Raw genomic sequence first — 27,729 nt, forward strand, 5'->3', positions numbered from 1 at the left:
TCAAACATGCTCACCGCAGGATTTCCAGGTGGGTGGGTAGAAAATAAAGGGTTTCTGAGTTCACTCCCACTGTTCTTACACTTGTGTCAGCTGGGGAACTTCAGTGGAAATGCTCTTCATTTGCATGACAGCAGGAGAACCTGTGCCAGCATGAGGGAGACCTTATCACAGAAAGCAGAAGAAAACAAAGGTGACTTGTTTGTAGGAAATCTGTATTCTGGAAGGGGGAACAAGCACAATCAAACAAGCCCTTCAAATGACCCAGACAGTGTTTTGAAGGAGAGTCACGTGGTAGTTGTTAAATGTAGGGTTGGCCAAGCAGCGACTGAGTATTTCCAGTAAGAATAATTGAGCCTGGACCATAACCTGCAGCATTTAGACTGAGATTTCTTGGAAGTTTTAGAGATGAAGTGCAGAGGGAAGAGAAGCATTGGGGAACCTGTTTCCTGTTTTTGTTTAGAGTCATCTCTGTTGTCTGTTCAGCCTGAGTTTGTATTTAATGAGAAAAGCTTCAGATCACACAGGAGCCACTCCGTGGAATACTAGGATTTTATTCCTTGCTGTTTTCTTCTGGGAGGCTGGGAAATCTGTCGGGATGCAAGGGATGAGCTCAGAGCGGTCACGCACAGAGCTGCAGTTGGGACACTCATTGCCGCAGCTCAAGCTGTTCTCAGGGACACAGTTTTGGGATATCCACAAGCAGGACAACAGAAAGGGCCTTCGAGAAGGATGGGCCTGGGAGATGCTGAAGCATGTGGGGAGTTGGGCAGAAGTTTCAAAGGGAAGAGCACATGGGATGAGGAAGAGAGGAAATGTTGATGCTGGGTTATGAGCTAATTGGGAGTAGCTAGTTCTAGGCCCCTGGGAAGGGAGCTATTTCTGGACTTCAGTTTCTATGCAGGAAAAGGGCTACTGTGAAAGAGCGCGTCTCACCGGAAGGAAAAACACATTTATAATGCGGTGTTATGGTTATGACTTCATGTGATTTTTAACCCCCAGATACGGCTGTGGCTCAATGCGACTGAGTCGCAGAGATAAACAGCAACCAGCTTCCCAGGGCACCTCCGCTGTTTACACATCTGCGATACCCAGCTCCGCTGTGACTCAGCCAGCAGCAATGATGTCCTGACCTTATTAATATCAATGGGAGTCTTCTCAACAAGGACATAATTTCACCCCAGAGGCCAATTCATTAATTAGCATCTCTGGCTATTCTGTCATTGGGCATGTGAAGAGGGTAGCAGCTCGACTTATAAACCGTGCAAATATGTGCTGAGTAAAGATGCACTTAATTGCAAGTGTAAGGGGAACGTACACAGGCATGAAAGTTTGGTGGCAGGAGCGAAAGGGGTGAGTGCAGCTCCTCTCTGCAAACATCTTCAGTGCTCGTGGTAGCTGCTCGTTGCAGGCTTTTCTCTAGGACAACTTTCAAGGGAAATGTTTCTTTCATATTAGCTGTTGATTTCGAAGTGCTGCACAAAGTTGTGTGATAATCACTTAAGTGCTGGTCTAGTGACTTTTTTTGGCCTTTTTTTGGCCTCACTGTAATATTCTTACTGTGTATGGTTTACAAAAACACCATTGTCCTGCTGCGCCTGTTGCCAGGAAAGGGCGTTTTAAACATTCTAGTATGTCTGTTATTAAATATTTCTCTTTTTCAAAACAAAAATAGCTCAGCCTGCACTTTGAGCTAACCAAACTGCTCTCTTTCCAAACCACATTTGCATGCGGGCACGTTGTTTGCTAACAAAAAGATCGAGGATTTTTCAACATTCTTTGCATGTTAAAATTGAACAGATTAAAACTTAGTTTAACAATAATGATCTCCCAGAGTTAATGTTTTATGCAAACAGTAACAAGGGCACAGTCTGCTTGGTAACAAGGTCAGGAAAGATTTCTCCTATTGTGCAACGCTCATGGATGTTAGTCCTCTCTGAAGAATTCCAGATTGGCCACTGCCGGATGATGACTGGCTTGTCACAACGTGATAACTCTCTCACCCGGCTGCCATTTGCTGGGTGAATTTGTGGGGCTGAATTGATTCTTCCTAACTCAAAAATTTAAGAGAATTGAAATTTGCTTGCTAACAAACAACAACAAAAAAACAGCACAGATGTAAAGCTTTTAGTTATTTAGTAGAAAACATTTATTTATAAATTTTAAGGAAGTACTTAATACAGGAAAAGTGTGGAGAGACACAGGGATATACGGTGCCTCTCATTAGACCAACGGGCTTTTGAGCACTGAAGCCCATCTTGAAGTTTGACATAGATGCAGCTAAGACCTTAAGCCTCAGATGGGAATGACAGCTCCAAATGTTCTCCAGCCGTGTTAACCAACGTGGTCACTTGTATTCTCTTTCGCAACAACTGGTTTTGCACGGCAGGAAAAGGGTGTTATGCAAATACAAGTGTTGTTATTCCTGGTAACTGCGGGGGAACACAGGCAGAATGGGGAGAGACTGAGCAGAGGGCAGAGGAGGTATTTCCAGAGCAGAAGCCCAGACCAAGCCGAGGTGACAGTATGTAGGTAACGTCATGCAGCACAGAGAAGTGACTGCTCGCGGGTCCCCTTTGGCTTCAGTGAGTGCAGCCAACACTTGTAGGGCACAAAAAAAGGCAAAATCCAGCAAGTGGGATCACACAGGCCAATACTCCAAGGAAAACAAGTCTCAGAGACCGACTTTAAATTTCTGGCTGCACGTTGGGTAGCAGCAGGTCAGGGAGAGGTATCCAAATCCGTGTCCTGCCACACATTTGTGACTCTGGAAACATGCCTGTACATAGCAAAACCTGCTCTGTGCCTCCACCTCCATACAGCCCACAACGTGTTCAGATCTATTCCTGCTCCCTTTCTTTAAATCTTTTGGATACCAGGTCATCCTAGCACTCCATTATCAAACTTAGCTTTGGATCTCATTCTCCTTGCTGGGCCTCAGGCAAGAAAGACAAAATACCAGAGCAGTGATTCTGCAGGACAGGTACTTCACTGACAAAACCGGGTGCTTAATCCTCACTTTTAGACTTGTTTTCTATCCTTTTTCCTCAATACTTTTTGTTATTCCTGCTAATAACTCACTTTTAAGAGTCATGGAAACTCCCACTTCTGTGCTGCGCACACAGGTAGGTGCTGCCTGGATTTCCGGGTACTGAGAACTATTTAAACACAGTGAGTTGCTCATTTCCCTGCAGACTGTTGTCTTTGCATTACTGTACATAAATGCTGCTCTCGTTTTTTTTTTTTTTTTTTTTTTTTTTTAATAAGGGAAAACGTGAATAGCATCTCTTCTTTGCCTGATTTTACAAATATGCCTTCCTCACATGTTGACATTTAACACAAGGCACCAAATTAACAAAAGGTGCCAAATTAACTCCTTGAGCAACTCCAAAAACCAATTAGCTGGGACAGACTGAAGGCAGCATTTGCCCAGCCCCCCCCCAACACCTTAAGTATTCAAGTAGCCAAAAAAAAAACAAACAAAAAACCAAAAAAAGTTTTGCTAACTTCTGAGAGTATCTTTGCTTCTTTCCCATTTTTCCTGCTGCCAAAGGCCTCTCTGCTTGCACAGTCTCTCACAGGCCTCCCCTTTCCTGGCTTTCAGCAGTAGAACGGACGATTCCTCCCAATTTGGGGAGGAATCCCACCATAAAGGTGGAAACGTTGCGCACTCGTGAGCTTGGCGTTTGTTTTGGCTTGTTTTGGCCACCGTTTTGTCCTCCCAGCCCGCGGCCGCGCGCGCCGTGGGGAACGGGCGCCCCGGCCACCCGCCGCCCTGCCCCGCCGCGGCCGCTCGGGCAGCCCCGAGCCGGGTCCCGCCGCCTCCGCCCGGGGCTCCCGGGTCCCCCCACGGGGCTCCCCGCGCCAATGGCGGCGCCGCCCCCTTCCCCCTCTCCTCTCTATGCTCCCCGCGGGGCAGACGGGCCGCGCGCCGCTCTGGCCGCGCTCAACTCGCTGGCAGGAGGAGGTGGGGGCGGGGAGGGAGGCCGCCAGTGGCCGCCGCCGCGCGTGACGTCAGCGGCGGCGCCGCCTGGCTGGTGCTGCGCGCTCCGCCCTTCGCGGCCACCGTAGCGGGAGCCCCCGGCGCGGCCGCCGTCGCGTTCCCGCCGCCCCCCCGGTGACGGCGGCGGCAGATGGCGCGGGCGCGCGCGGCGCGGCAGGGCCCGGGCCGGCGGGGCGCGAGGCCGCGGCTGCCGCTCGCGCTGCTGCTGCTGGCGCTGCAGGCGCTGGGGCCGCCGCTCGGCCCCGCCGTCGCCGACGGGGAGGAGGTGGCGGCGGCGGTGAAGGAGTGCGACAAGCCGTGCGCCAACGGCGGGCGCTGCCAGCCCGCCAGCGGACAGTGCGAGTGCCAGCCCGGCTGGGTGGGCGACCAGTGCCAGCACTGCGGGGGGCGCTTCAGGTGAGTCACGGAGCCGAGGGGGGGGGGTGGCACCGGCCAGGGGTGACACAGGCTGCGTGGGGACCCCCAGGCCCGGGGGTGGTCCGAGCCACGTCTTCCAGCCCCGGTTTTCCGTGGTGCCCGCGTGGGCTGCGATTAAAGGGTGAGGGCCCCTGGTTTGGGGAGTTTTGGGGGTGGCAGAGCCGGGTTGTGGGGCTCAGCACTAGGGGAAGCTCCCCGTGTCCCTAGGTGTGAAAGGCCATGGAGAGTGTTTGAGGGTAACTTGTTTGGGGGGCCTGGCTGAGTCCCCACGGGGCCACGTCTGCAGGCAGGGAAGCTGTGGGGTGAGGGGCCACCTCGGGCTGCAGAAGGTCTGGGGAAATCTCGGGGCAGACTGTGAGGATTTGGGTGCTGGGATCAGCAGGTGGGGATGGGGAGCGGGGCTGTGAAAGGGAAGGCCTGGGGGACTCCAGGGTGGCTGGGTTTGCACCACAGTAAATCTGCAGGGAGTTATTAAAGTGTGGAGGCATTGGGAGACGTGGGGAGCAGCGGGCAGGTGGCGTAAGGAGGCCTTGGTTTTGGTTAGGGATGAGTCGTGGAGAGCAGCAAAGGTGGGCAGGAAAAGCACCGTTTTGCAGCGGGTGGCCAGCACGTGGGGAAGCCTTGGTGCTGGGATGCGAGGCTGGGTTGTGCGTGACGTATCTCCCATGGGATCATGGCTCGGGGGTCACTTTTGCAAAATTTCATTTGCAGCAGAAGGGGATTAGGTGAGATGGTTACTACTGCTTCAGTGGCGTCGGCTCCGGTGGTGAGAAAAGCAGCACCTCTGCCGTGTTAGGTGAATTCTGTGGGCAGGGCCTGTCCTTGGACAAGAAGGAAGTGGAAAAATTACTGTTCAGGGTGGTGCTTTCTATCCAAAAGAACCCCTTTCAGAAAGCACCGGCCATGCTTTACTGATGCTGTCTCTACGTTTGGGAGAATGGGGGCTGTGCCCATAAGCTGAACACTTTGAGACAACCAGTTCTGGGCACTGGTAGATTTAAGGCTTTCTTTGATGGTCTGTAGAGGGATGTGAGATGCAACCCCTTCTGAAAGGGGCTAGGGAGGAAGCCACTGCTGAGCAGGCAAACCCCGGGGGGCAGAAACTCCCTTTTTGATGTTTCCAACCAGTGTCATGATAAGAATTTCTCTCTCGTTGAGAGAGACCATTGTGAAATAGCCACTTACCCGTTACTTTCCTGGAGCAATTTCAGTATATTGGTCGTTTTAAGGGGACTTTGAATAAAGACAGAGGCCTCTTTTCTACAGGGCCTAACTGCTACAGCTGAGTAACAAAAGAACTGGTATATGCTCACTGCAGATTGCCTCTTTTTTTTTTTTTTTGCCTCTTGTCTGTGTTTTGATAAAGCCTTTTGTTTCTTCATTACATATCATAGAATCATTAAGGTTGGATGGGACCTTTGGAGATCATTTAGTCCAACCTCCAAATATCTTCCACTCTAAAATCTGGGTATAATGTGTCATGCATATTCCTCTCTATAGGTAGCTTATTTATCTGTTTACATATTATTTATTTATTTATTTATTGGCGAGTTGTAGTTTTTAAGTGTTGAGTTCTGGGGAAAATACAAGCAAGATTTTGGAGGTTTTTTTTGCCCTGTTTGGAGTTTTTGCTGTCACATCCCTTAAGTTTACCGTCTCCTGTCATAAATGGCTTAAAAGCTTTCTTTGTGTTTGTTGAGAGCTTGGTTTTTAAAAGTCTTGGCATATAATTAGATGCTGTAGGTACAGCTGGGAAGTACACGGCAATGAATGTGATTTTATAAGTGTGGTATATTTTGCAGGCTTATTTGCTTGCCCGTGAAATGTAATTGTATTTGGCATGTTGATCTTTCTGTCCGTATCTACATGTTTGATTGCTGTGTTTATGGCCTTGACTTTTACACTTATGTTCAGTGCTAGGGTTGTCATGATACAACTTCTGCTTCGCTCCCTTATTAAACCCCAAGATCTTCTTGTGTCATAGAGAAGAACGGAATATCTTAGCTGGATGTTACAGTCTGATCCTCCCCTCGTGCTCTACATTGAAAAAATCTTTATTTTTAGTGCAGCACGGACTACAGTGAGCAATCCTCAGGTGGATTGTTTCCTTTCTTGTTTCACCCAAACCTCAACGGAGGAGATCGCGTGCAGTGCAGCCTTGTGCCAGTGCAGATTTGAGGCTTCTAAGGGTGTGTGCTCTTCTGTGATTTCTTGAAAGGTAAAAGGGGAAAGAGAAGTGTGCTCGTGTGTTGTTTCATTTGCGGTAAATCTTTGTTACTGCAGGAACTGAGAAAACTTTGACCTCTCCACAGATTAAAGATAGTCTGGAGGAGGTAGAAAACTGAGTTATGAGTGATATTCAGGGTTTTGGCCATAATCTTCATTCTGTAGCTTCTTTGGGTGACCTTTCTTTCAGGTGAGAAATCAGCCAGCTCAGATTTTTAAAGGTAAAGACTAAAAAGTTGCTTTTACAGAAAGCTGAAGTGGAAAATAAAGGCTGTGCTTGATGTCCTCATATTCTTGATGTGAGTATAAACCTCTGACCAGGTAATATGTTTACTGGAGTTTCCTGTAGGCCACTGGCTTCAAGTCATCATGGTATTGGCAGGGAGGACCTTGTCCTTCTGGAGCTGAATGTTTTCGGCCAGCTCCCTGGTTTGCAGACAGGGAAGGGCTGTTGAGGGAGGTAAAATAAATCTTCAAAAGTGACCACTATTTTACAAAGATTTGTTGGCCAGAGATTCTAGAGGATTGAATTAACAAATTCAAGAGTAGCACTGGACTTCTGAAGCAGTAATTAATACCCAAACTGCGTAGATCTGCTGATGGATGATGTGATGTGTGATTCCAGTTGGAAGTATTAATGGGCTTAGCATTTTAAGCAATTTGATCAGATAGTAAATGGTTCAAAAAAGTGGGTTTTGTATATAGAGGCACAGGTTCTTTAATAAAAAAAAAATAGTATTTTTGGTTTCTGTTTTGGAGCTGAGAGGTGGAAAATGCTTAACGGTGCCTAGCCGTGCAACAGATGGAGGGGGAAAAAAGAGAATTTGGCATGCCTCTTAAAATACCTTTTATTAATTTAATGGAGGCAGTTATAGGCTGCTGATTGGACTTTATTAAAGAGTGTATAGTAGAAAAATTTCCTTGACCAAAGAGTATTAAAGTAAAGTAGAATTTTATCCCTTGAAGATTTGAACAAATCTGCTAACTACCAAAGAACTGTCTCCGTTCCCATCCTTAAATAAAAGGGAACTTCTGGTAAAAAGCAAGGATCCAAAAAACATTGCCTTTAAAAAGCTATCTGATACAGCTTAATGCTCTAGGAAGGTCAGAAAGCTACTTGATATATTTGAGGATATTGGGAGTTTGAATCAAAGCAATTTGTTCAAGTGCTTTGATTAGATTTGGGTGCTCTCTTTGTTCCCGATTCCCATTCCTCTGAGGAAGCCTTGCTTGGATGCTGTGCAAGCCTTTGCAAGTGCTCAGATGGTTCTTTGCTTGTTTTTAAAAAGTTATGCAAGTAGGGATATATTTTAATGTTATCACCTGTAAAGAATGTACTGGAGAGATAAACATGTGTTCATATCTCTATATGCAAGTGTTTATATATGAGTATACACACACACACACACACACACATTTATATGTATTTATTTAAATGGCCTGTTCATTGAGGAAGAAACCCCTGGCTAACATTTCATCCTAATTCTCACTGTTTTGCTGTTACCCTTAATCTCTGCATGGACAGCCTGATGTGTTGCTAAGCTTATTCTAACAAGTGAGGTTCATCCTCAAAGTGATGCAGTCTTTCAAAGTATCTGAAGTGTGCAAAAAAAAAACACAATAAAGATTTGGCTAGTGAGAATGGTTTAAAGCTCGCTGTGTGCGTTTGCTTTAAGCAACCTGCTTTATAGAGCCAAAATCTGCAAATTTGGAGCAGTAAGGCCTTGCCGTGTGGACCAGGTCCTTTCTATCATCTCTGCTTCACGTGCGTCAAACACCTTAACTGCTCAAGCCTTAGTTTTTAAGAATTATTGACATGCCTCTGCTTTGAACGTGTGATTGAGAGGGGTATCATCCTGCTGCTCTGTTCTTGCAAAGCCTCTCTGGGAATTAAGACCTCTGTGAACAGCATAGGTGAAGGATAACATTCCTGTGCTGCCACTTCCAGGAAATATCGCTGCCTCAGACTGATTGTAAATGTCTCCTTTTCTTCACTGGTCAAAACTGAAGACTTTTCTGTTCCGTTTCTGTATGTTGGTTTAAACATCACAGTACAGCTTCTGAGCCAGTTTGGCAGGAGGTATCTGACCCTGCTCTACGTTCTCCTATTATTTCACAATCTCAGTTGATGTTTTCGTTACAAATCCAAAATAAGCTTGTGACCAACTGAGTGTTCATTGCCACTGTAGTCAATTTTCATTTAACATGAATGACTACATAGAAATATCATCAAATTATTGAAGTTAGTAATGTTTTCACTTAGATGGCCATTTGTTTGAGGCTCTCAAAAGAGCTATGACCAGGTGATGCCTTTATTGTGCATCCTGATGAATTAAGTAACATTTGTGATGCCTCTGACAGCTTTCACTTTCCTGGCATGTTGCTCTGAAGCTTTTGTGAGCAGTCGAAGTTAAAACCATGAGCTTACTGCACAAAACATAAGTGTCCATGATGATCTGCTCTGAAAATCTTCTTTATGTTGAGGTAATGACACGGCTGACCAAACTGTTGTAGTGTTGCATTCATTTATGGTACCCTTGGGTGCTCTTTTCTGCTTCTTGAAGAATTTTTGCTCTTTGAAGTTCCAAGCAGAGTAGCAGGAATTAACTCCTTGATCTAGCAGAGCTTTTCTTCTTTCTTCATTCATAGTATTCTCAGCAGCTAGTGCTTTAGGACCCCTGAAGTTGCCTCTTCTAAAGCTTAGTGAAAACAGTAGAAAAGGAGATAGAGGATTATTTGATTTTGCTAAAGTGGTCTTGGTGAAGGAGGAGCAAGTCACTACACGTTCAAATTCACTCCTGAGGAGAAGGACTGCAGTAATTTTATTACAGCACTTTGTTCCTGTGTAGCTGTGTCTTAAGGTCTACCCCTGCAACCACTGCAGCATCCTGAAAGCCGAGCTGGGAGGTCTGGCAATCGATAATAGAGCACAGAAGGGAGATGATAAGTTGTGGTTGCACGTGGCTTTGAATTGAATAACTGGAAAGTCACTGAAATGCTGAGCTGGTCATGACGGCCACTTTTGGCTTCCTGCTTTTGTCCCCTCTGTTTGTTTATGGCTGATCTACATGAATTCCCTTAGGATCTACTTGAGTTTTTCACTAATGTCCATCCCTCCCTCTTCTTGGAATAAATATTTACTCTAGTATCTGTGGACAAGCTGGCAGGCGGGTTAGTGCAGGCGTCGCAGTGGATGAGTGTGCTTAAGGGCTCACTCTTGGGTTGTAGGCCCTAAATCCTTGCGATTCCCAAGATGGGAGGAAACCAGCTTGATTGCAGAGAGTTCAAATCTGTGGGGTTGTAAGAGACCTTAATTGCGTGCTTGATATGAAAATTTTCTAGGCTAAATTTGATACATCAGAATGGGAGGATTAGGCCAGGATAATGTTTTAGCAGAGTGCCCTGCAGCGAGATGAGAGTTTTCGGTTCTTGGCCAAGGCACAATGCGGCTGCAGGAGGAAACTGGCTGAAGAGGGGCTCTGGCAGGTGAGGAAATGCAGGCACTTGAATAGAAGATTTTCCAGCCTCCAAACTACCTTTTTCTTCTCTCTGCTATGCCTGTGGAGCTGCAAAACAAGGAGCATTGCCATCTACACGCTGATTGCTTTGGACTTACTTAAAACGTGTCACAAAAAAACCCCACCTAGGAGCTGTCATCTCGTGTAGATCCCGAGAGTGCTGTGTTAGGAATGAGTGTTATCCGCAACGTCCTTCAGCGCTGCCCCGTGAAGTTCAGCATTTAGTGGGGACTGTTGCAGCAAGTAGGAGTGCAGCTATGTAAATACTAGCCTTTCTATTTCATTCTTTGTATGTCCTTTCTTTTTTTTTGCCCTTTCATCTTAGTTTTTGGTCACTATTGTCTGTAAGCTGAGATGACACAAAATAAGGAAGGCTAAGTTTTAAAAAAAACAACAAACCAAAACCCACCTCCTTTTCCCAAGAGTTTCTTGTTAGTATTTGTATTGCATGAAAATTTAATATCTTCTTCCAAGGTGATGCGTGTCTGCTTAAAATGTGAGAAGCTCAGCATGGATAAATTAGCATTTTTATAAACTCATTTTATGAACTCAGGTGCAGAAGGTGAGAACTGTCTTTTTCTTTTCAGCAAAAATAGCTTTTTTGTTGTTTTTTTAAACTATGTTATTTCATTGTGAAGTGAAAGAATAGAGTAACTGTGGCTTCAATTATGGTGCTTTATAAACAGTTATAAAGCTGTAGTGGATTTATTCCTGCTGTTTTTCACTTGTTGGTCTGGCTCTCAACAACGTTACACCGACAGTGCATTTAGCTTCGGTGAGTTACCCCTGATATAATGTATAGCCAGCTGTGTGTTGAGCAGGGGTTTTCTGTCCTATTTTCTGTTCTTCGGTGTCTCTGTGCATGTGGTCGTTATATCCTCCCTTTCACGGGGTTGTAATATTCCGGGTGTTGATGCCGTGGCTCAGTTGCCAGGCGCTTTCACTGCATTTGCCTTATCCGGAGAAAATTTTTAATTGAGGTTCTCCCTGCACGTGCTGTTGGACTTGGTGGCTTGTTACAGTCAAGAACGTGTTTGACTTGTTCCAAAATGAGCTTTTCAAGGTGATTTTGCAAAGGCCTTTTGGTTTCCCCGCCGGAGCTCTGCGTTGCCCGTTTAATGATTCACCTGCAGGGCTGATACCCACGAAGTGCAGAGCCGCGTGTGGCACCTGCATTGACAGCAATATTGGGGCTTAGCGCCCCAAAACGTGTCCTCGGCACCTCCTCCGCTCCTGCGGGGAAGCAGCAGACACGATTCGGAGAAAAAGTTTTAGTCACCGGAAGGCTGAAAACACAACGTCGTGTGTGGCTGTAACGCTGACGGTGCCGCTCGGTGTGCAAGGGAATAAACATAAAGGGCGGGGGGGAGGGAAAAAGGACCTATTCAGAATTGTGAGCAAACATGAAAACTTGCTGCTCTGCAGGAAGAAAGGTTTTGAATTCGCAAGTAATATGTCAGGAAATAATTAGTTTTGGAGTTACTGATGGCTCTGTGTTTCTTTTTTTTTTTTTTTTTTTCTTCCAAAATGAGATTAGGAGCTGACATAACTGCACGGTCAATTGCTTATTTTTCTAATAAAATTTGAACTGAATTTATTGTTGTGCGAGATATGCGCTGTACTTTGAGAGGCAGTTATTTATAGAGCCTGCGTGCGTGCCTGACAGGATGCTAGTGCATTTTTGTTAGCGGATTGATTTATTGCATTCGAACACAACAGAGGGAGATCTTTAAATTTAGGTCAATCAGTGTCTGTTTCTCAGAAGTGCAGGTTGCAGAGATGCTTTAAAGTCGGTGTTTTTCATTCTGGGAGCAGTAATGGGTGTTTAAATAGGCCCTCCCTTAACTGTTGGAGTATGAATCATTTTGAGGAGGTGTAGAAGTGGTTCAAAGTCAAAAACAGAACTTAAATTCCTGCCTGTGCACCTGTTTTTAAAGCATCCGTTATAATGTTGTTGGTTGTCCTCTTTCTTCTAGTGGATGTTGCTGAGGTTTGTAGAGCGGATATATCTGATTTTATATCATGAGCCTAAAGAAAAATCAGAACTATGCAGAACTTAGTAGTATTAAAATAATACTTCTTGGATCGTCTGCTGCTGTGCTTGATAACTTGAGCTGTTGTAGAAATTGTTGGAACAGCAGACAAGTGTTGGGTCAGTGCATGTATAATTCCCTAATGCAAAGGGCATAGCTAGCAATTTGTGTACAAGGTTTTGAGTGAGAGGAGGGGGATTTGGGTTTCTGGTGGAAAAAGGCATTGCGGAATCAGGCTGTAATGACTTAGGAGCCAGTAACTTTTCCAATGTCACCTGAGGAAAAGGGGTAAGGGGACTCCTCTCCTGCAAAGACAAAAGGAAAGAATAAAGAAAAGATGAAATTTAGCCTGCGCTTATCAACATAAAACGTTGCAAGGCATTCTTCCAAAACTTGCATAAAGGTCAGACCAAAACGGGTTGCTCCGATTTGGATTTTGAATTGTATAGTTGAGCAGCTACATGGTTACCTTGCCTGACGGTGGCTGTAGGTGACTAGAAAAGGACAGTGCGAAAGCCAGCGTTGAAATTCATTTTCTCTTCAATCCTGCCAGAACTGTGTTTAATCATATGAAGTTGTCTGCATTTTACTTTGCAAGGCTTTTACCATATTGCCTTCATGTTGATAGGAGTAATTCCCTTGAGAGGAAACCCCTCTCAATTTTAGAACTCAAAAAGAAATGCAATTCATGGGAATCATCCAGTTGTCTTAGTATGATTTCCCTATTTATCAAACAGGGCCAGGTTATTTATATGTTTAAAAGATATTATGGTGTTGATATTATTTACTCAGGAATTTAGAGGTTTAAAAGTGTGTTTTAATGGCTGATTTGCATGGCAACAGGCATCCTGCTTTTTTTGACTATTCTTAGAACAGTTCTGTCCTACCAAAGAAGTGTGGTTAATGTTACTCCAAATATGCCTAAATCATCTTAACTGAGTGTTATGGAAAAGGATATGGTGAGTTAAAAGTGATCAAGTTGAACTGTGATTGTAATTTCTGTATTCAGTACTGCAGGAAGCTGCCATATAGAATTAAAAGAAAGAAAAGAATCACCGTACAGAAATTGCATTACCTGTTCAAAACTGGCCCACGTATCGGATCATCTGTCCTGGACGAGCTGTAGGAAACAGGGTTTGCTCCTTTCAGAAGGAGAGGGATGTGCGAGGTGGGACATGGCGGTGAAGAAGACATCTCTTCCTCATCCTCAGCCTCCTGATCTTTGAGCATCTCAAGGTAGCAAGGACTGAACCATCCAGATGAAGTTGCCAGTGAAGACATCTAGGGCAGCAGTTGGGAAGGCAATGTGCTGTGTGTGCTTGGTGACATGCCCTGAATTTAGGGAATTGTAAAGGGAAGGAAAAGAGCAGTGATGCATAATGTGATCCAGATACTTCACTGCTCCCAGCTTCTTCCAACCTGTGGGCCTCTTCTGTAGCAGTCAGTAGATGAAAAAGTCAGCTTCCATCCTTCACGGAGGAAGTCCTTGTGTTTCAGGTTTAGGAAGGTTTATAGGATGCTGTAGGCAAAGCTTGAGTTGCTGTAGTGTCCTGTAACAGAATAGTTTTGTGGATCATGTGTCCCTAAGCAACAGGTTTCACACTTAAATTTAAGTGTAGTTAGGTGTAGGAGGTTTCCCTCAATACAGGAGGAAGTTCACTGCTGTAAATGGTATCTGGGGTTTCTCTGTCACGTCTAAAGAAGAAAACCTATTCATTCTGAGGCCAGGAGAATTTAGTTTACCTGTGTGATAAGAATAGTATGAGGTGCCATGACTAATAAACAAACTGAACTTGAGAACCCCTGTGGGAATCGGGGGCGGCGATGAGCTCACAATGAGATAAAGATTTACTGGAGGTCAGGACTGTGACTTGGCATGGGTTGCTTTTACTTTAAACTTAAATTAAACTTTGAAAAAAAAATCTGATAGCTATAATTTTAATTGGGTTAAAAATAAGTATATGCAGTGACCTTCTGGCACTGTGACAGAGGTCCTTCTTTCTGTTAATAATTTAGAGGGGCAGTCATTCCATAGAAGAGAGTCTTTCTTAATGGAGTGTCTTCATAAGGTTTTCCCTTAGTTATACATATTCATTATTAGCTCTTGAATATATAGACAAAGTCTTCAATAAAACAAGCTGGAAAAGTTTGGCCTTGGTTAGTCTCGCAGTACTGTAAACCTCTGTGTGAAATGAAAATAGTATGTGCCATAATTTCCAACTTTTTTGGTTGTGATGGGGAATGTTCTTTTCTCAGTTTGCTTTATGTCTCTTTAATGTAAAATACTCCTAGCCCAGGTGAAACTGTACAATTACCTAGGTGTGGATTTAAAATAAGAGTTGTCCCAGTCACTTCACGTTGCTTTGTACATGATGGAGTTGAAGAGGCCAGAATAAAGCCTAGATCCACGATGTGCAAGTTTGCTGAAGGTCATTTTGAGTTCCTGGAAAGCAAAGCCTAGAATGGAGGTTTTGATGCCCTAACCCATTTCCTGGGGTCTGAATAAAAGTGTTACCAAAATTGTTTCGGTACAGCTTTTTCAGTGCTTTATATGACATACAAGGTTTATATTAAGGTACACTGAATTTAGGAAACTACTTCAATGAGGAGAGAGAGGACACCAAGAGATTGATTCTACAGAATTTTATTCAAGATCATTTGCAATATTTTATGTGTAGTATCAGCCATCTTCTCATACAAATCTTGTGATCAAAGGTCTTTCTGATCATATAGAAATCACCTGCAAGACAAGCTTATTGGCACTGTTACTGTTTGAACACTTACATGTGCAGTAACCTAAACCCAAACATTTCACCTGTAACGTTTTTACATTAAACCAGATTTGGGATCTAAAAATACAATTCCAAGTGTTATGAGTTGCCTTTGAGGAAGACTATCCGTGGAGTACATAGGAGTTGACCATACTAACATAGGCCTTGGCTATTTTAGGTTGCTTATATTAGCTGATGTGTCTATGTGGTCCTCAGTGATATTCCATCTTCAGAAATATTTCTTCATGAGCTTAGCATTTGCGGATGAGGCCACAGAGAGTGTTAGTGTTGTTTTTTTCTCCTGTTTTAGCTTGTCAGTGATGCTGAAGACAAATCTATGGTGACAAATGGCATTGAGATTGAATATGATGAAAAGAAGCATGTGTGGATCAGACATTTTGTTCATTTACATAGTCAGGATTTGGACCTTCATTTCATACCTATTTTTTTTTAATGAAGGTTCAATTGAGAAGGCTCTAGCACACTTCTCCAAGAGAATTAATGTAGGATAGAATTATAGGATTGTTTTATGAACTGGTTAACTGCTTTGAAGTCTAATTGATTCAGTACAGCAAGTAGATGTTTTCAGTCCTTGTGGAGTGACACAGGAGTGTTTCAGACTTTCGAAGCAGTTCCGAGTCTTACCTGTCAATTTAAAATTGGTAATTGGGAGCTATTTTCTATACCACTGTTTTAGGGAGTGCAGGGTTCTTTCCTAAGCTAACTGTTAATGCTTATCGTAAGGACTGGAAATGAGAGTGTGTTTATGTATATATGATGTCTTATTTGTGTTGTAGGAGTATGTAGAAACCCTAGTCATAACATTTAGATCATCTTCCCCCTAAGATATTCAATGTTTTACATCTTCGTGATCGTTTGTATCAGCAGAATTCACATTCACTGGTTCAAAACAGATTTTCTGGCTTTTTCATTACTCTTCTTTTTATCTTAATGCCTTGGTTAGGTTTTTGGAAGTCCCGTTATCCTCTATAGCCTTAATTCATTTTTGAAAGCACTTCTACGTGAGTGGAAATTAAATTTTGCTCTTAGGCAGGTAGACTTTTCAGAGTATTTTTAAAAATAGGGAGGGTGAACAGCTGATCATTGAAAGTAACATTAGTTTGATTATAAACCAAGTCTTTCCATTGCAGAATAGCCATGTGGAGTTGCCTGTATTTAAAAAAGGGCTGCACAAAATGATCTGCTTAACTACAGGCCTGTGAATCTGTCCTTGAGAGTGAAAAGGGCTTTAGAGCATATGTTAAAGAAAAGAATAAATTGGAGACAGATGGAAGAGGCCAGCGAGGTTTGCCGTTTGTATGATGTGCTCTTTTAAACAGGATGCATCTTTGACAAGAAAGGTATGATATGCATGGGGGGATGTTGTTAAGCATCCTTGGGATGAGGACACCTGTAGCAGGTAAAAGCCGTATGGACTTGGGAAGCCTATTTAATTCAGCACTACGTGGAATATTATCGAAGCAGAGAAGTTGGACACCGTTGCATGATGTGTAAAGACGTCTTTGGTAAGATAGGAAAATTGTCTTATGCTGACAACTAAGTTCATCTCCATTCTGTGGCTTCTGTTGGCATAAAATGAACCAACTGCTTCTCAAAGGAGAGGTGTTGAAGGGGGGCAGATGATTAGATGTTAAGTCCGTAGATTTTTTTGTTTACACAGAAGCATTTGGTGGGAAGTTGGAGTTGGAACCACCTTGATGTTTTTGTTTATGGCCTAGTTGATGTTTATGGATTATATTTGGTGGTGACGTTGTTGGGAAGAATGGGTACGGAGACCAGATGTCACCCTGGAAGGCAGGATGACCAGGAGAACTGCAGTGATGGAGCTGAACTGAAACAGACTTGTGCAAAGCAGCGTGGCCCTCATGGTGATTTACAGAAAACTTCCCTTACAAAGAATTGATTGGAAAAAGGTGCAGAAACAAGAACATCTGTAAGAACATCTGTAGGATAATGTATATTTCTCATCTTCTGTGGTCATACGCCTGAAGAGAAGGATGAAAGCAGCTGTGGAACCCTAACCTCAGAGGAGCTCCCAGCATCTGGGCAGAGAGTAACCGAATTCATTTCGCGGTGGAACTGGATGAGCCTAGGGAAGGCCATTAAGTGATAACATCTTCCTATCATGGAATGGCTGAGGTTGGAAATGACCTTTGGAGGTTATGTAGTTCGACCCACCTGCTCCAGCAGGGTCACCTAGAGCACCTTGTCCAGGATTGTGTCTCCAGCTGGCTTTGGAACATCTCCAAGGAAGGAGACTCCACAACCTCCCTGCGCAACTTGTTCCAGGTCTCTGTTACTCTCACAGTAAAGGAGTTTTCCTTTTAATACCTGTTAACACAAGAGGACTCATCCAGTCTTGTTTGGTGACATGGATGAGGTTTGGCTATAGGGTTGTTTTGTCCAGTGATCAGCAGTGTCTCTTGCTTTCAACGGTTTCTCATTGGTATAAAATATATAAATAGGTAGGATTACAGCGCCTCACAGGCACTAAATATAAACTCTCTCTCCAATTACCAAGCGTGCACTTTGCCAAGCCTGTAGTGCTGGTCTTGTGATGTGGAAAAAAATGGAACAAACAAGGTTTTTTGAAACAAAATAAGTGTCGATGTTTAATCTGGATAGTTTGGTGATTCACTTCAACAACAACAACAATCATCTGATGATCTTATGCATCACTCAGCGTGATGCCTGGTGGAACTGGCACCTGATAAGATGCTCCACAGGGTGGAAGCCAATAATTGCCCCTGCCTTTTGTCATGAAGTCTGCCTTGGTAAAAGCCATTAGACTGTATTAGAAAACTAATTTTGCCATTTTTTTCTGTTGCACCTTCCTATGTAGCTAACAGCTTAGCCGTGTAGATCGGAAGCAGTTGTGGGTATTTTGCTTTCTAATCTTGTCAGCATGTCAGTATGTTCTCAAATAGAAAAACAAACAAACAAACATTTTTTTTCCATTAAGATTTTAGCTGTGGCAAAAGGTCGTACAAAGGAACACCCTCGCATAAAAAAAAAATACAGCGAAATAATGTGAAGTTCTTTTGGTGTGAACAATTTTTGTACCCCCAAATCACCATTTTAGGAAGCCTGATGTTTTGAGGGCCTTTGAGTAGGCTGTTCTGCATATAGAAAATTAGTTTCCACTAAGTCCTTTTTTTCAGTATTTGCCTTACATTATATATATTTAAGTGAAAGGTTTTATGTTGTTGAGGAAGGCTTTTGCTGCAAGTTGTTTTCTTCTGATTTTTGGTCATTGGTGTGGCAGACCGGAAAGTACGTATAATTACTCTTCATATGTTAACAGTTGTGTATTTTAGTGCTGATAGGATCGAAATAGCCAATTCGAGCCTTTTAGCTTTCAATGATTTGCAAAATTCCAGGAAAATAGGAATGATGACACCTGCGCAACAGCAGTTATGTACCTCATAATTTTTATGTAAATTTGCAGTAAGGCATATTTTAAAATTACTCTGAAAGCCCAGTTGTTTTTATTTTCTGTGCTTTTATACTGGTTGTGACCTTCCTCTTGGGATCAAGAGTGATTAATATAACTCGCAAAGCGATGTTGTTATGGCCAAACCACTGCGCAGTTACTGCTGTATAATTTTCATGTGCTGCTTCCCTGCCCTGAGATGCTCTTCTAAAACGTTGATCTTAACAAGGCACCGATGCTGGGTGAGTATTCTCTTTTCAGATGTGGAAATTTGAAGAGCTGAGGTGAGATGCTGAGGGCTGTGCAGTGAGTTAGCGGCAGGGCCAGCCTGCAGGATCCCAAACCTTGTTTAACAGAGCAGGACGTGCTGCAGACACGTCGCAGCGCTGCTCACAGGGAAATAATTCTGTCTCCGGGGAAGTGGGCATGAGCAGGCATGGGGAAAAGGTTTGGTTTCCAGCTCACTGCAGAGCCGTGAGGATCACGGGCGACCTAGAGCACCTAACCTAGTGTCAACGCAGCGGCCGTGGCTCTCCCTGTGCGCCGCTCACACGCGAATTACTTATTGATTGTTGGGCCAGGCAGCATTAACGGGATGAAATGCTCCGTCTCGTCTGGGCATCACGGCTGCCGTGCAGCTAGGAACCCAATTTGCTTGGGCTCGAAAGCAGCAGCAAGCAGCACTGTGTTTAATTTGCAGAATTTGCGTGAAGAAGATGCCCTGTTTGCTGTCTTGCTGCCCCGTTGTGTCCTGGATGGGATAGTTTAGTAACTGCCTTTGGCAGAGGTCTGTGTCTGCTTCCAAGGGTTTCGTCTGCTTTGCTGTTGGTGCAAATCTTTAGGATGTAGCATTAAAACTTCTGCTTGCACACATGGAAAGTGGTGGCCAGAGTCAAATGTCCACATGAGCAGCCGGGCGTTTGTTGTTGGTCGGTTCTGCCTTTCCCCATCTTTTACAGGCCTGCCCTTTTGGACAGTGATATAAGACAGGGGACAGTGCTGTGATTCCTTACACATTTGGCCACTCAGGTATAAACGCTGCTGGTCCCTATTGCTCTGGCTGTTCAGCTGCCCGTTAACCTTCGTGTGGAGCAGTGGGACTGCCGGGACATGCCGTACCTAGGGCAGCGGCTCCCACCCATAATGCTTAACTAGTGGCAAGTGGTTAACGGTGCTTTCATTTCACGGCTAAAATTTAAATCAAATTATAGCCAGGGGAAAGGACGTTGCATGGTTTGGGGGTGATTGGGGCCTTCAAACTCTGGTTGTTAAACTTGGGGTGAGATATGTGGCCCATAGATGAAGAGTTAAGTAGTCGACGGCTTGAGCTGTGTGTTTTTTGCCTTCCCCAAAATAGGGATTGCAATTAGTGGAGCAGCTTGAGCGCAAGCCAGTCTGAACAGGCTGGCTCGTCTAAATAAGTGCTTAAAGCAAGTGTCACCTCCCTTTTCCCAAAACAGCCTTTAATAAATAAATATATTAAATAAGGGGATGCGAAAAGCTCAATATAGTACCGCAGCGCTCTTGGCAAGTGAGAAAGCTTCTCTGTGCCGATAGGATAGGGAGTGGGGGAAAAACAAGTCATGTCCCCATCGAAGGGATGGTCTTGCTGAATGCTCTCGTCCCGGAGCATCTCCTGGGCGTCGGGGACCTGCTTTCATGTGGGCCCTCCCTTTGCTCCCCGTCCTCCACGCTGAGATGACGGCCCTGCCTGTCGAGGGACCAAAGGGCTCCAGCGCAAACCGGTGTTTGGCGAAGCTTGGAAACGGCTCGTGTGGGTGTTGGGTTTTCCAGGAAAGCCTCGTGCAGCCTCGTGCCCATTGAATCCATCTGGCCACCTTGAACCAAAAAAAAAAGACGCTGTGTGCAGGTCTCTGTTTATACTTTATACGGTTAAACAAGAGTGTAGAAGCAAAGCTGTCCCTGAAACCTTTTGCATCCCGGGACTGGCATGTTTGCCTTGTTCATGTGTCAAAGATGGAATTTATCGCTGTTGTTGCTTGGCTGCTTCGGCACCGGGCCATAAATTATCTGCAACGGAGTCATTTAAAGCACGATAGACAAGAGGAAGTTCTTGACCTCGGCATCCGTGGATGCTGCCGCGCTGAGGTCTGCAGAGCATCCTAGCCAGAGACACGTGCTCGCTGATGTGACTGTTCTTCCTCCTCCGGAGCGCTTCTCCCGAGTTCTTTTCCAGTGGAAAACCAGGATGAGGACAATCCCTTTCCCTTCCAGTTTCCCTTAATAAGGAGCGTGAGCAGCACAACACACGTACAAAATGAGTTGTTAGCGAGCACGCGCCCGTCCAAAGCGTGTCACCGGAGCGAGGAAAGAATTTGCCATGACTAAGGCCTAAATAACCGGGTGGGATTGGTTATTTTTAGTGCAGTTAAAATGAGACGAAGCCTGTAAATCACTCTCGCTCCCTTAGCGAAGAGAAGAAGCTATTTCAAAACTCTGCAGAAGCGGCGTGGAGCCACTGTCTTTGTTTTTGTTGTTAAAAATCTGTTGGGAGCAGATGGAATTTAATTTTTTTGGGTTGTTTTTTTTCCCCCCAAAGCTGTCCAAGAATAACTCCTTTTTTAAAGTCATTTCGGAGGCGATGTGAAAGGTGCATATGGCAAAGTTGGAGCTGGAACCCATGCGCTTCGTACTGATGCCTTCCCTGGGGCAGCTGCCCCTATGCAGCTCCTGTTCAGGCTGCTGCACTCGAGGGACGCTCCCAACTGCAGGAATTTTGGGGTTGTCCAGCGTAAAACAAATAATCTGTCTTGTAAAATTTGCTTTAAAGAAGTATTTAAAGAAATTGCTAGCAGATTTGGGCTTAGGAAACTTGTGTGTCTAGTCTGCTGCTAGGGCTGCTTTGGTAAAGGCTGTAAACTCCACTTTGTTTGCAAATGAGGGCATCTTCTTGCAGATTTTACTGTTTCTTCTGAAAGTAAAATGATATCCTACAGCATTTGCTGGATGCAAATGCATTTAAAAAAGCACTTTCTTTGGGGGGGAGCTTTTTTGGATGACTTCTGCTGTTTCCTCAATGCACCCTAAGGAGAAGCAAGGCAGGTTTTTTCATAGACGAGGATGTACCTTGATGAGGCAAAATTCGCTACAGATTGTTAAATTTAGTGCACTATTTTATTTAACAAACTGTAGCAGTTGAGGTTTCGGCGGCCTAAAAACCCCTGACTTGCTAAGGGATGCAAGGCCTTAAGTCATATCGATACCTTCTTGCTCTTCACAGCGAGGAAGAGGAGCGTGGCTCCACGTTCGAACAGCACCTGCTGCTCTGGCTGCTCGAGTTCAAGGCCGTTGAATTACTACATGTCTTTCACACTTGCTTTATTTCCACAGGTCTTCAGTAAAATGTTTTAATGGCCTGAATAGTGCTGGGTACCTTCGTTCTTCCGACTGTAAGAGCTTTGCGGAAGAACTCAATGGGGCTTAAACCTTAAGCCTTCCTTGGCTTAAACCAGCCCTAGGAAGCTTTTAATAACATAGTTGGCATGATTGAATAACATTTCCTTGAAGCTTCTCTTCTGCATTCTCTTGAGCCATGATATGGGCTTCATGTTTGGTTACAGTCAGAAAAAGTCCCCTGATGAATAAATGACACACAAAAGAGGGATATTTGACAACCCAAAAGAGCATTCAAGGAGCTGATCAAAGTCAGAAGGGGCTGTTGGCTTTTCCAAGGGTTTTCTCAGCCGTTTCCCTTTCCCTGACGAAAGGGGAGGGTTTGCATACGTGGTTTTGTGCTCGCGTAATGCACAGCTGCCTTGCTCTGCCCTTCCTCCTCTCAGCATTTGCCTAGTTGAACACGCAGGTGGGCATTAATACATGGATGCTAGAATTGCATTTTGATGGGTGATGAATTCTCGAAGAGCCTTATGATTAAGTACAGCTTTATTTCGTTCCTTTTTTCTCCTTGTTTGCTTCCTGAATGCCGTATTTTTGTTTTCCGCGTTGGAATATAACCCCTTTAGGCAGGAGCTTGGCTCTGCTTAAGAACAGGGAACTTCTCAGTGAAGCTCATTGCATCCCCCTTCCTTCAAAAAAGGTGTTTTAAGAAGCATTCAGTATTTTAGTTCCTCTTGTTTCTACTTCAGTAGAAATTGCTTTGGTTAAAAATGAATCATTTGGGGAAAATACCTTTTTTTTTTTTTTTTTTTCTCTAAAGGTCATAAATCATTTTTTTTTATTACTGCCATTAAGTATCTATCAAAATAGCAGTCCATGGGATAGGAAGATCAGCTGGCTTGGGCTGGGAAATTTATAAGGGGAAATAAAAGACAAAAAGGGAGAGAGGCCTGACGCACTAAATGCTTGTAGAGCGCGATTGCAATTTTGCACAAAGTGTTTATGTACAAATAAAGTCCCTACTGCCATGTGAAACCTGAAATTTGAAGAAATGCCTCTTCGTGCTCATCTGCCTGTCCTTAGGGTATTGCCAGTTGGAAGATGAACGTTGCTTATTCATGTTATAAAAGTAGCTCTGCCTCCCCAGTTGCCTCTGCCCAACTTAATCCAAAAATTTGGGTTATTTTTATTAGAAGGATGTGATGCACTTTCCCCTCTCCCTCCAAGTAATCCCTTGTTTGCCTCATCCTTAAAGCCAAATAATCTTCCCTTCTTTTAGACTGTGATTTTTTTTAAAAAAAATAGTATAGCTGATGTGAGGAGCAGGATACCTTTGGGGGTTAATGTGTATTCCTCTGTGTAATGAATGTGGATGCTTTAGGGGATTGTGTGAACATACCCGCTTTTTCCCGTTTCTGCCAAGTTTTAAGAAAAACATGCATGTACATGTTGTGTTTTTCTTACTACTACTAAGAGCTTATTATTGAGGTGCAATTATATTAATATTTTATCTCAGAGTCTTTATTAGATGTAATATTTTCTTCCAAGCTTGCTTTTGGATGCTTATTTACCCAGTGCTGCCATCATAGGTCACTAGTATCAGAAGGAGCTGGAAAACCCCTCTGTGAGCAGGAAAAACCCTTTCCTGCTTGTTTTTTTTTGGACTTAGCAAGTTGCAAATCCTCGGTGGAAAGTGGCCCAGCGATGAACCAGGGTAAGCAAATCCCGGCTGCCCAAAACACATGTTGCAGCCTGGAATTCCTCTCCTGACGTCAATTCCCTGCTCTTTGCATGACCTTCCTCTTGCTACCTTAACTGGTTAACTGCTTTGGATCTATTAAGTGGGACTATTAGTTAGGTTCACAACCCCACAGCAGATTTGGAAACATCCCTATGATTTCTATCTGAGGATCGTCATCCAGATCCTTTTTTTTTTTTTTTTTTTTGATCAGGACCAAATGGGATTTAACCTTCATACCAGGCTGCTTTCTATTTTTTTTTTTTCCTTAAGGAAACTGTTTTCTAGGCAGGTAACACACTTAGTAGCTTGGACTGTTTTTTGAATGCCAGGCAGAAAATAAAAGGTATTATTTCTCTCCCAGCCAAGAAAGTGGGTCAGGTTGTCATATTTATTTATAGAAAGACTCGATATTTTCGTTTTTGCTTTTTAGTGGGAAGCTGATCTTTGGCTGGGATGTTTCTGTAGATGCTGCTAGCAGTTACAGTGCTCTGCAGCTGGCCCAGAAATGGGCGGTGGAGGGGGCCTCATTCCTGGGGCTGCTCTGAAATTCCACATATTTTCACCTGGAAGGTTAAGTCTGCAGCTCAGCCTCATTTCATTTGCAATACAAAACATGTGTAGCAACAAAGCTCGTGTTTAAACGTAGCAGTGGTAACACAAAAGCTTATCAGAGTAAAGTGCTCCTCGACTGGGAAGGATACAGAATCATATCTCAGTTCTGAACATGCACGGTTTTAAAAATTGTAATTACGATGCCATAGACACAAGCTGCACAGGTGCGGTGCCCTGTATTTTAAATGCTTATGCCTATCATTTCAACTCGCTTTGGAGTGATGGTGCATTTCAAATTTGAGGAAAAACTGCTGAAAAATCCTCAGGCAAAGCCAGAGGGCTCTCTGCGGCTGTGTGGGAATTGCACTCAGCTTTGGAGCAGAAAGGAGGGCAGGCTGGGGTGATGCGAAGTTGACTGCTGGAAAAATGGATTCAAGCTGGCAGAGCCAAAAGTGCAAACTGCATCCTGCATGGGCTTGAATGACCCACTTGGAGGGTTGTGCTGGCCTTCCTCAATCCTTTCGTCTAGGAAGGTTGTGAAGAACTTTCCTACACGAGCGTTACAATGTTCCAGTTGATGTAAATTGAACTTGTGTGTAGTGTAAATAAAATTACCCTAATTGTCCTTTACCCTGCTGCGAGTTGGAAATCTTGTATGCAATAGTCTGAATAGTACAAGCAAAAGTTCTTGCACAGAAAAAGTACTTACTAAAAGAGTGAATGATGGTGAATTTAGATTAATAAAGGATCCTACACCCCAAATAAACCAAAACCTTAGGATTTGGGGCAGATGTCTGACAGAAGCAAACTGGAACTTGGACAGAGATTATTTTAAAATACATCAACAGTTTGCAGCAATGCTGCTCAGTACCTTTAGAATTTCTTTTTTCTTTTTGTTTTTTTCCTTGAAAAATGTACTTCATCTAGGCTACCAACTGTGTCTGACGTATTGCTGGAAGTCAGGCTGGCTCCTCTAAAGCAGTGAATTTATTTGATCTTCCCTGGTAAACCTTGATAGAGCCCGACCAGCTGTGGAGCTCTTTCCTCGTTTGTTTGGCTGCCTTTGATGATTCTCTTTGACGCTCACAGCGCTGGTTTTTCCCCTTCCTTCAGCCATGCAAGTCGTTGGGGTTTGGCAGCGTCGAGGCCGTTAGCCCAGGTAGGACTGAGTATTTGCGCGAGCTCTTGGCCCAAGATTGGGAGGATTCATTCTGCCGTCGTGTGCAGTGGAAAGGAGGGGGTTGTTGTTTTTCTTTTTCCATGGCGAAGTTAGGTGCTTTGTAATCCATGAGCTTTATTTGCTCCTGCTCTGCGTGGCTGGTTCTGCTTGCCAGGTGTGAAGCAGACAACGTATTGCTGTAAACTCCGGCTGTTTGAGGACCCCCGGTGAAGGATGCGAGCCGAGCTTTTTTCAAGGCACTTGCAGCTAAATAATCTTTATTTCAAAGAAATAGGCCAAGATCCAGTAAAGGGATTTGTGAACAGATGGGGAAAGCGTAGCACAACTGTGAGATCCGTTTAATAAGCAACTGTTTGAGCGCGCACCATCTGCGTGGCCACCGACTCAGGTGCCGATGTGGTGCAGACAGCGCTGCTTAGAGAGGACCTAACGAAGTGGCCTTTTACCACGGGAGTGTTTCTGCACACAATAAAAGCACTGCACACTGTGCTCTGTTCGTAAGGAAAAAGGATAAAGGAATTGTCAGATAATTAAGATTGGAATTGCTGTGGTTTGGAGGAGGAGACCGAGGTCTCGATAATGCGCGCAGTGATAGTAGCCTTGACCACAGAAAGTGGCCCTTCAAATACAACGCTGCTTTAAAGAAGAGGCTCCTGCGGGGTAAAGATCCTCCTCCTCCTCCCAGTTTGAGTGGATTTGTGGAATTTGCAGTAGTTGAGATGCAGAAGGAGGTTGAGGTTTGTGCTGCAGCCTGGGTGTGTGGGTCTAGCTGAGGTTATGCGGCGTCACTGAGCTAGGGCAGGAAATAAAGATATAGGAAGATAGCGATCTATATTTGGGGTATTTTCTGATTGAGTTTAATTGCTGGACAAACTCGATCAGGCAGGAAGAGGCAAGAACTTCAGGTGAATCTAGACTGGGCTTCAAATATTGCATCTGCGTTCAGATGTTCTTGCAAGGTAGCCTCTAACCCGAGGTAGGGGTGAAACACCTGTATCTTTGGGGGTCCTGAACCCAGCATCCACTTTTGCGGTGCTGCTGACATGCCAGGAAATGGCAGAGGAGAAGGACACCAACTTTTTCTTCATCATTTGTGGTGTTGGCTTGCTGAGGTTGGGCAATTTGATGCCTTATCAAACAATTTGCCCATGGGTTCAGTTGTTTTACCTATTATTATAATTTTGTGTTCTGGGTAAGAAAGAAAACAAATCTCTTCAGTAAAGAGGAGCTGAAATACATTGCCAGGAAATCCCTTTGAAATTCCTCTCTTTCCCTGGCAGAAGCAGTTCACAGCTCCAGGGCGGTGCTGGCAGAGGCACAGGGCAGCCAGAAAGGGACAGCTTGGGTGACATTCATTTTCTGTGAGAGCCAAAGAGCAGGAGCTGGGCCCAAGTGCCAAGGGGAGCTTAGTGGAGTTGCGTGTGGCCACCTGAAGGGCCGCTGTGCTTGAAAACACCTGGTTTCTACCTTGTCAGGTGAAGGTGCTTAAGACCGGAGCTCATCACTTGTACACTTGTTACATATCTTAGGCTGTAGACGTTCACTCCGTGCCCAGAAGCTTGTCAGATTGAAGCACGTCTTTCAAGAGCGAAGCGGGATTAAGGAGGCTTGTAAGCATCGTTCCTGCAGGTTGTGGCTTAAACAGCAGAGCTGCAATGATACGTTTCGCCTGATAAAATTTCTCTGCCCATCCTCTCCCAGACCGTGTTGGGATTTTCAGTCTCTGCCCTTATCTCCCATCAGCAGGCAGGAAATCGCTTTCTGTATTTTTACATATCTCGCACTGAAGGGCAAAGCTAATCTGTCCTTTGAAGAAACCCTGTCTCCCATATCAAATTAACTGTGTCAGTCACTTGATATTTTTTTTTTTGAAGCAAGAGAGCTCTTTAGCATCAATTCAGCTGTACCGCGGAAAGCGTGATGAAAATAGAAGCTATTAAGTGGAGAGCGTGACTGTCACGTCATTTGGACCTCTTTGCTAGGGTGAAATCGGCTGTGTGACGCTCAGGGACCCTGAAGGAGCCGGTTTTCTCCCAGGAACCCAGGGGTACATGATGCAGAGGATGTTTCTACAAGCCCTGGTGTAGCCAGGGCCATTGGAGAAAAGGTGAAGACACTCTCAGCTGAGCCAGACACCATCCAGAAGCTCTGACCCTAGAGCAGGTGCCATCACAGAACAGGGTCACCCTGGCACCGGGTGCAGGAAGCAGCATGATGCTCCATGGAGGACAACCTGGAAAAATAATCAGAGGAGCAAGCAGTGATCTTGCCCCCTTAGCTGTAGGGTCAAGGTGATTAGATTTGGTACTCCTAGTATTAGGGTTGCAACAGCAGCTTTTGCATGAACTTGCTCATCTCAGGGATGTTATCTCAGGCGCACTGGGGACTTGGGGCACGTACAAGCTTGGCTGGATTCTCTCTACACATGGTCTTTAATCTGAGACCTGTTGCTTTGTACATTAAATCCTTATTCAACCTGG

The 27,729-nt window shown here is 44.5% G+C and overlaps 1 protein-coding gene across 1 annotated transcript in view; it reads left to right on the forward strand.

Moving 5' to 3' along the window:
• The first annotated feature begins 4,115 nt into the window (after window positions 1-4,115).
• Window positions 4,116-27,729, forward strand: part of ATRN (attractin) — a 121,874-nt gene continuing 98,260 nt past the window's right edge. Inside the window, exon 1 of the mRNA XM_088524978.1 lies at window positions 4,116-4,396. Within this exon, the coding sequence (XP_088381104.1) occupies window positions 4,131-4,396 (266 nt within the window). The 5' untranslated portion in view covers window positions 4,116-4,130. The remainder of the gene's footprint in view (window positions 4,397-27,729) is intronic.

The sequence above is a fragment of the Tinamus guttatus genome, unplaced genomic scaffold (genome assembly GCF_059628265.1).
Source record: "Tinamus guttatus ecotype Peru unplaced genomic scaffold, ASM5962826v1 Tinamus_guttatus_pri_ptg000218l, whole genome shotgun sequence".
Classification (NCBI taxonomy): domain Eukaryota; kingdom Metazoa; phylum Chordata; class Aves; order Tinamiformes; family Tinamidae; genus Tinamus; species Tinamus guttatus.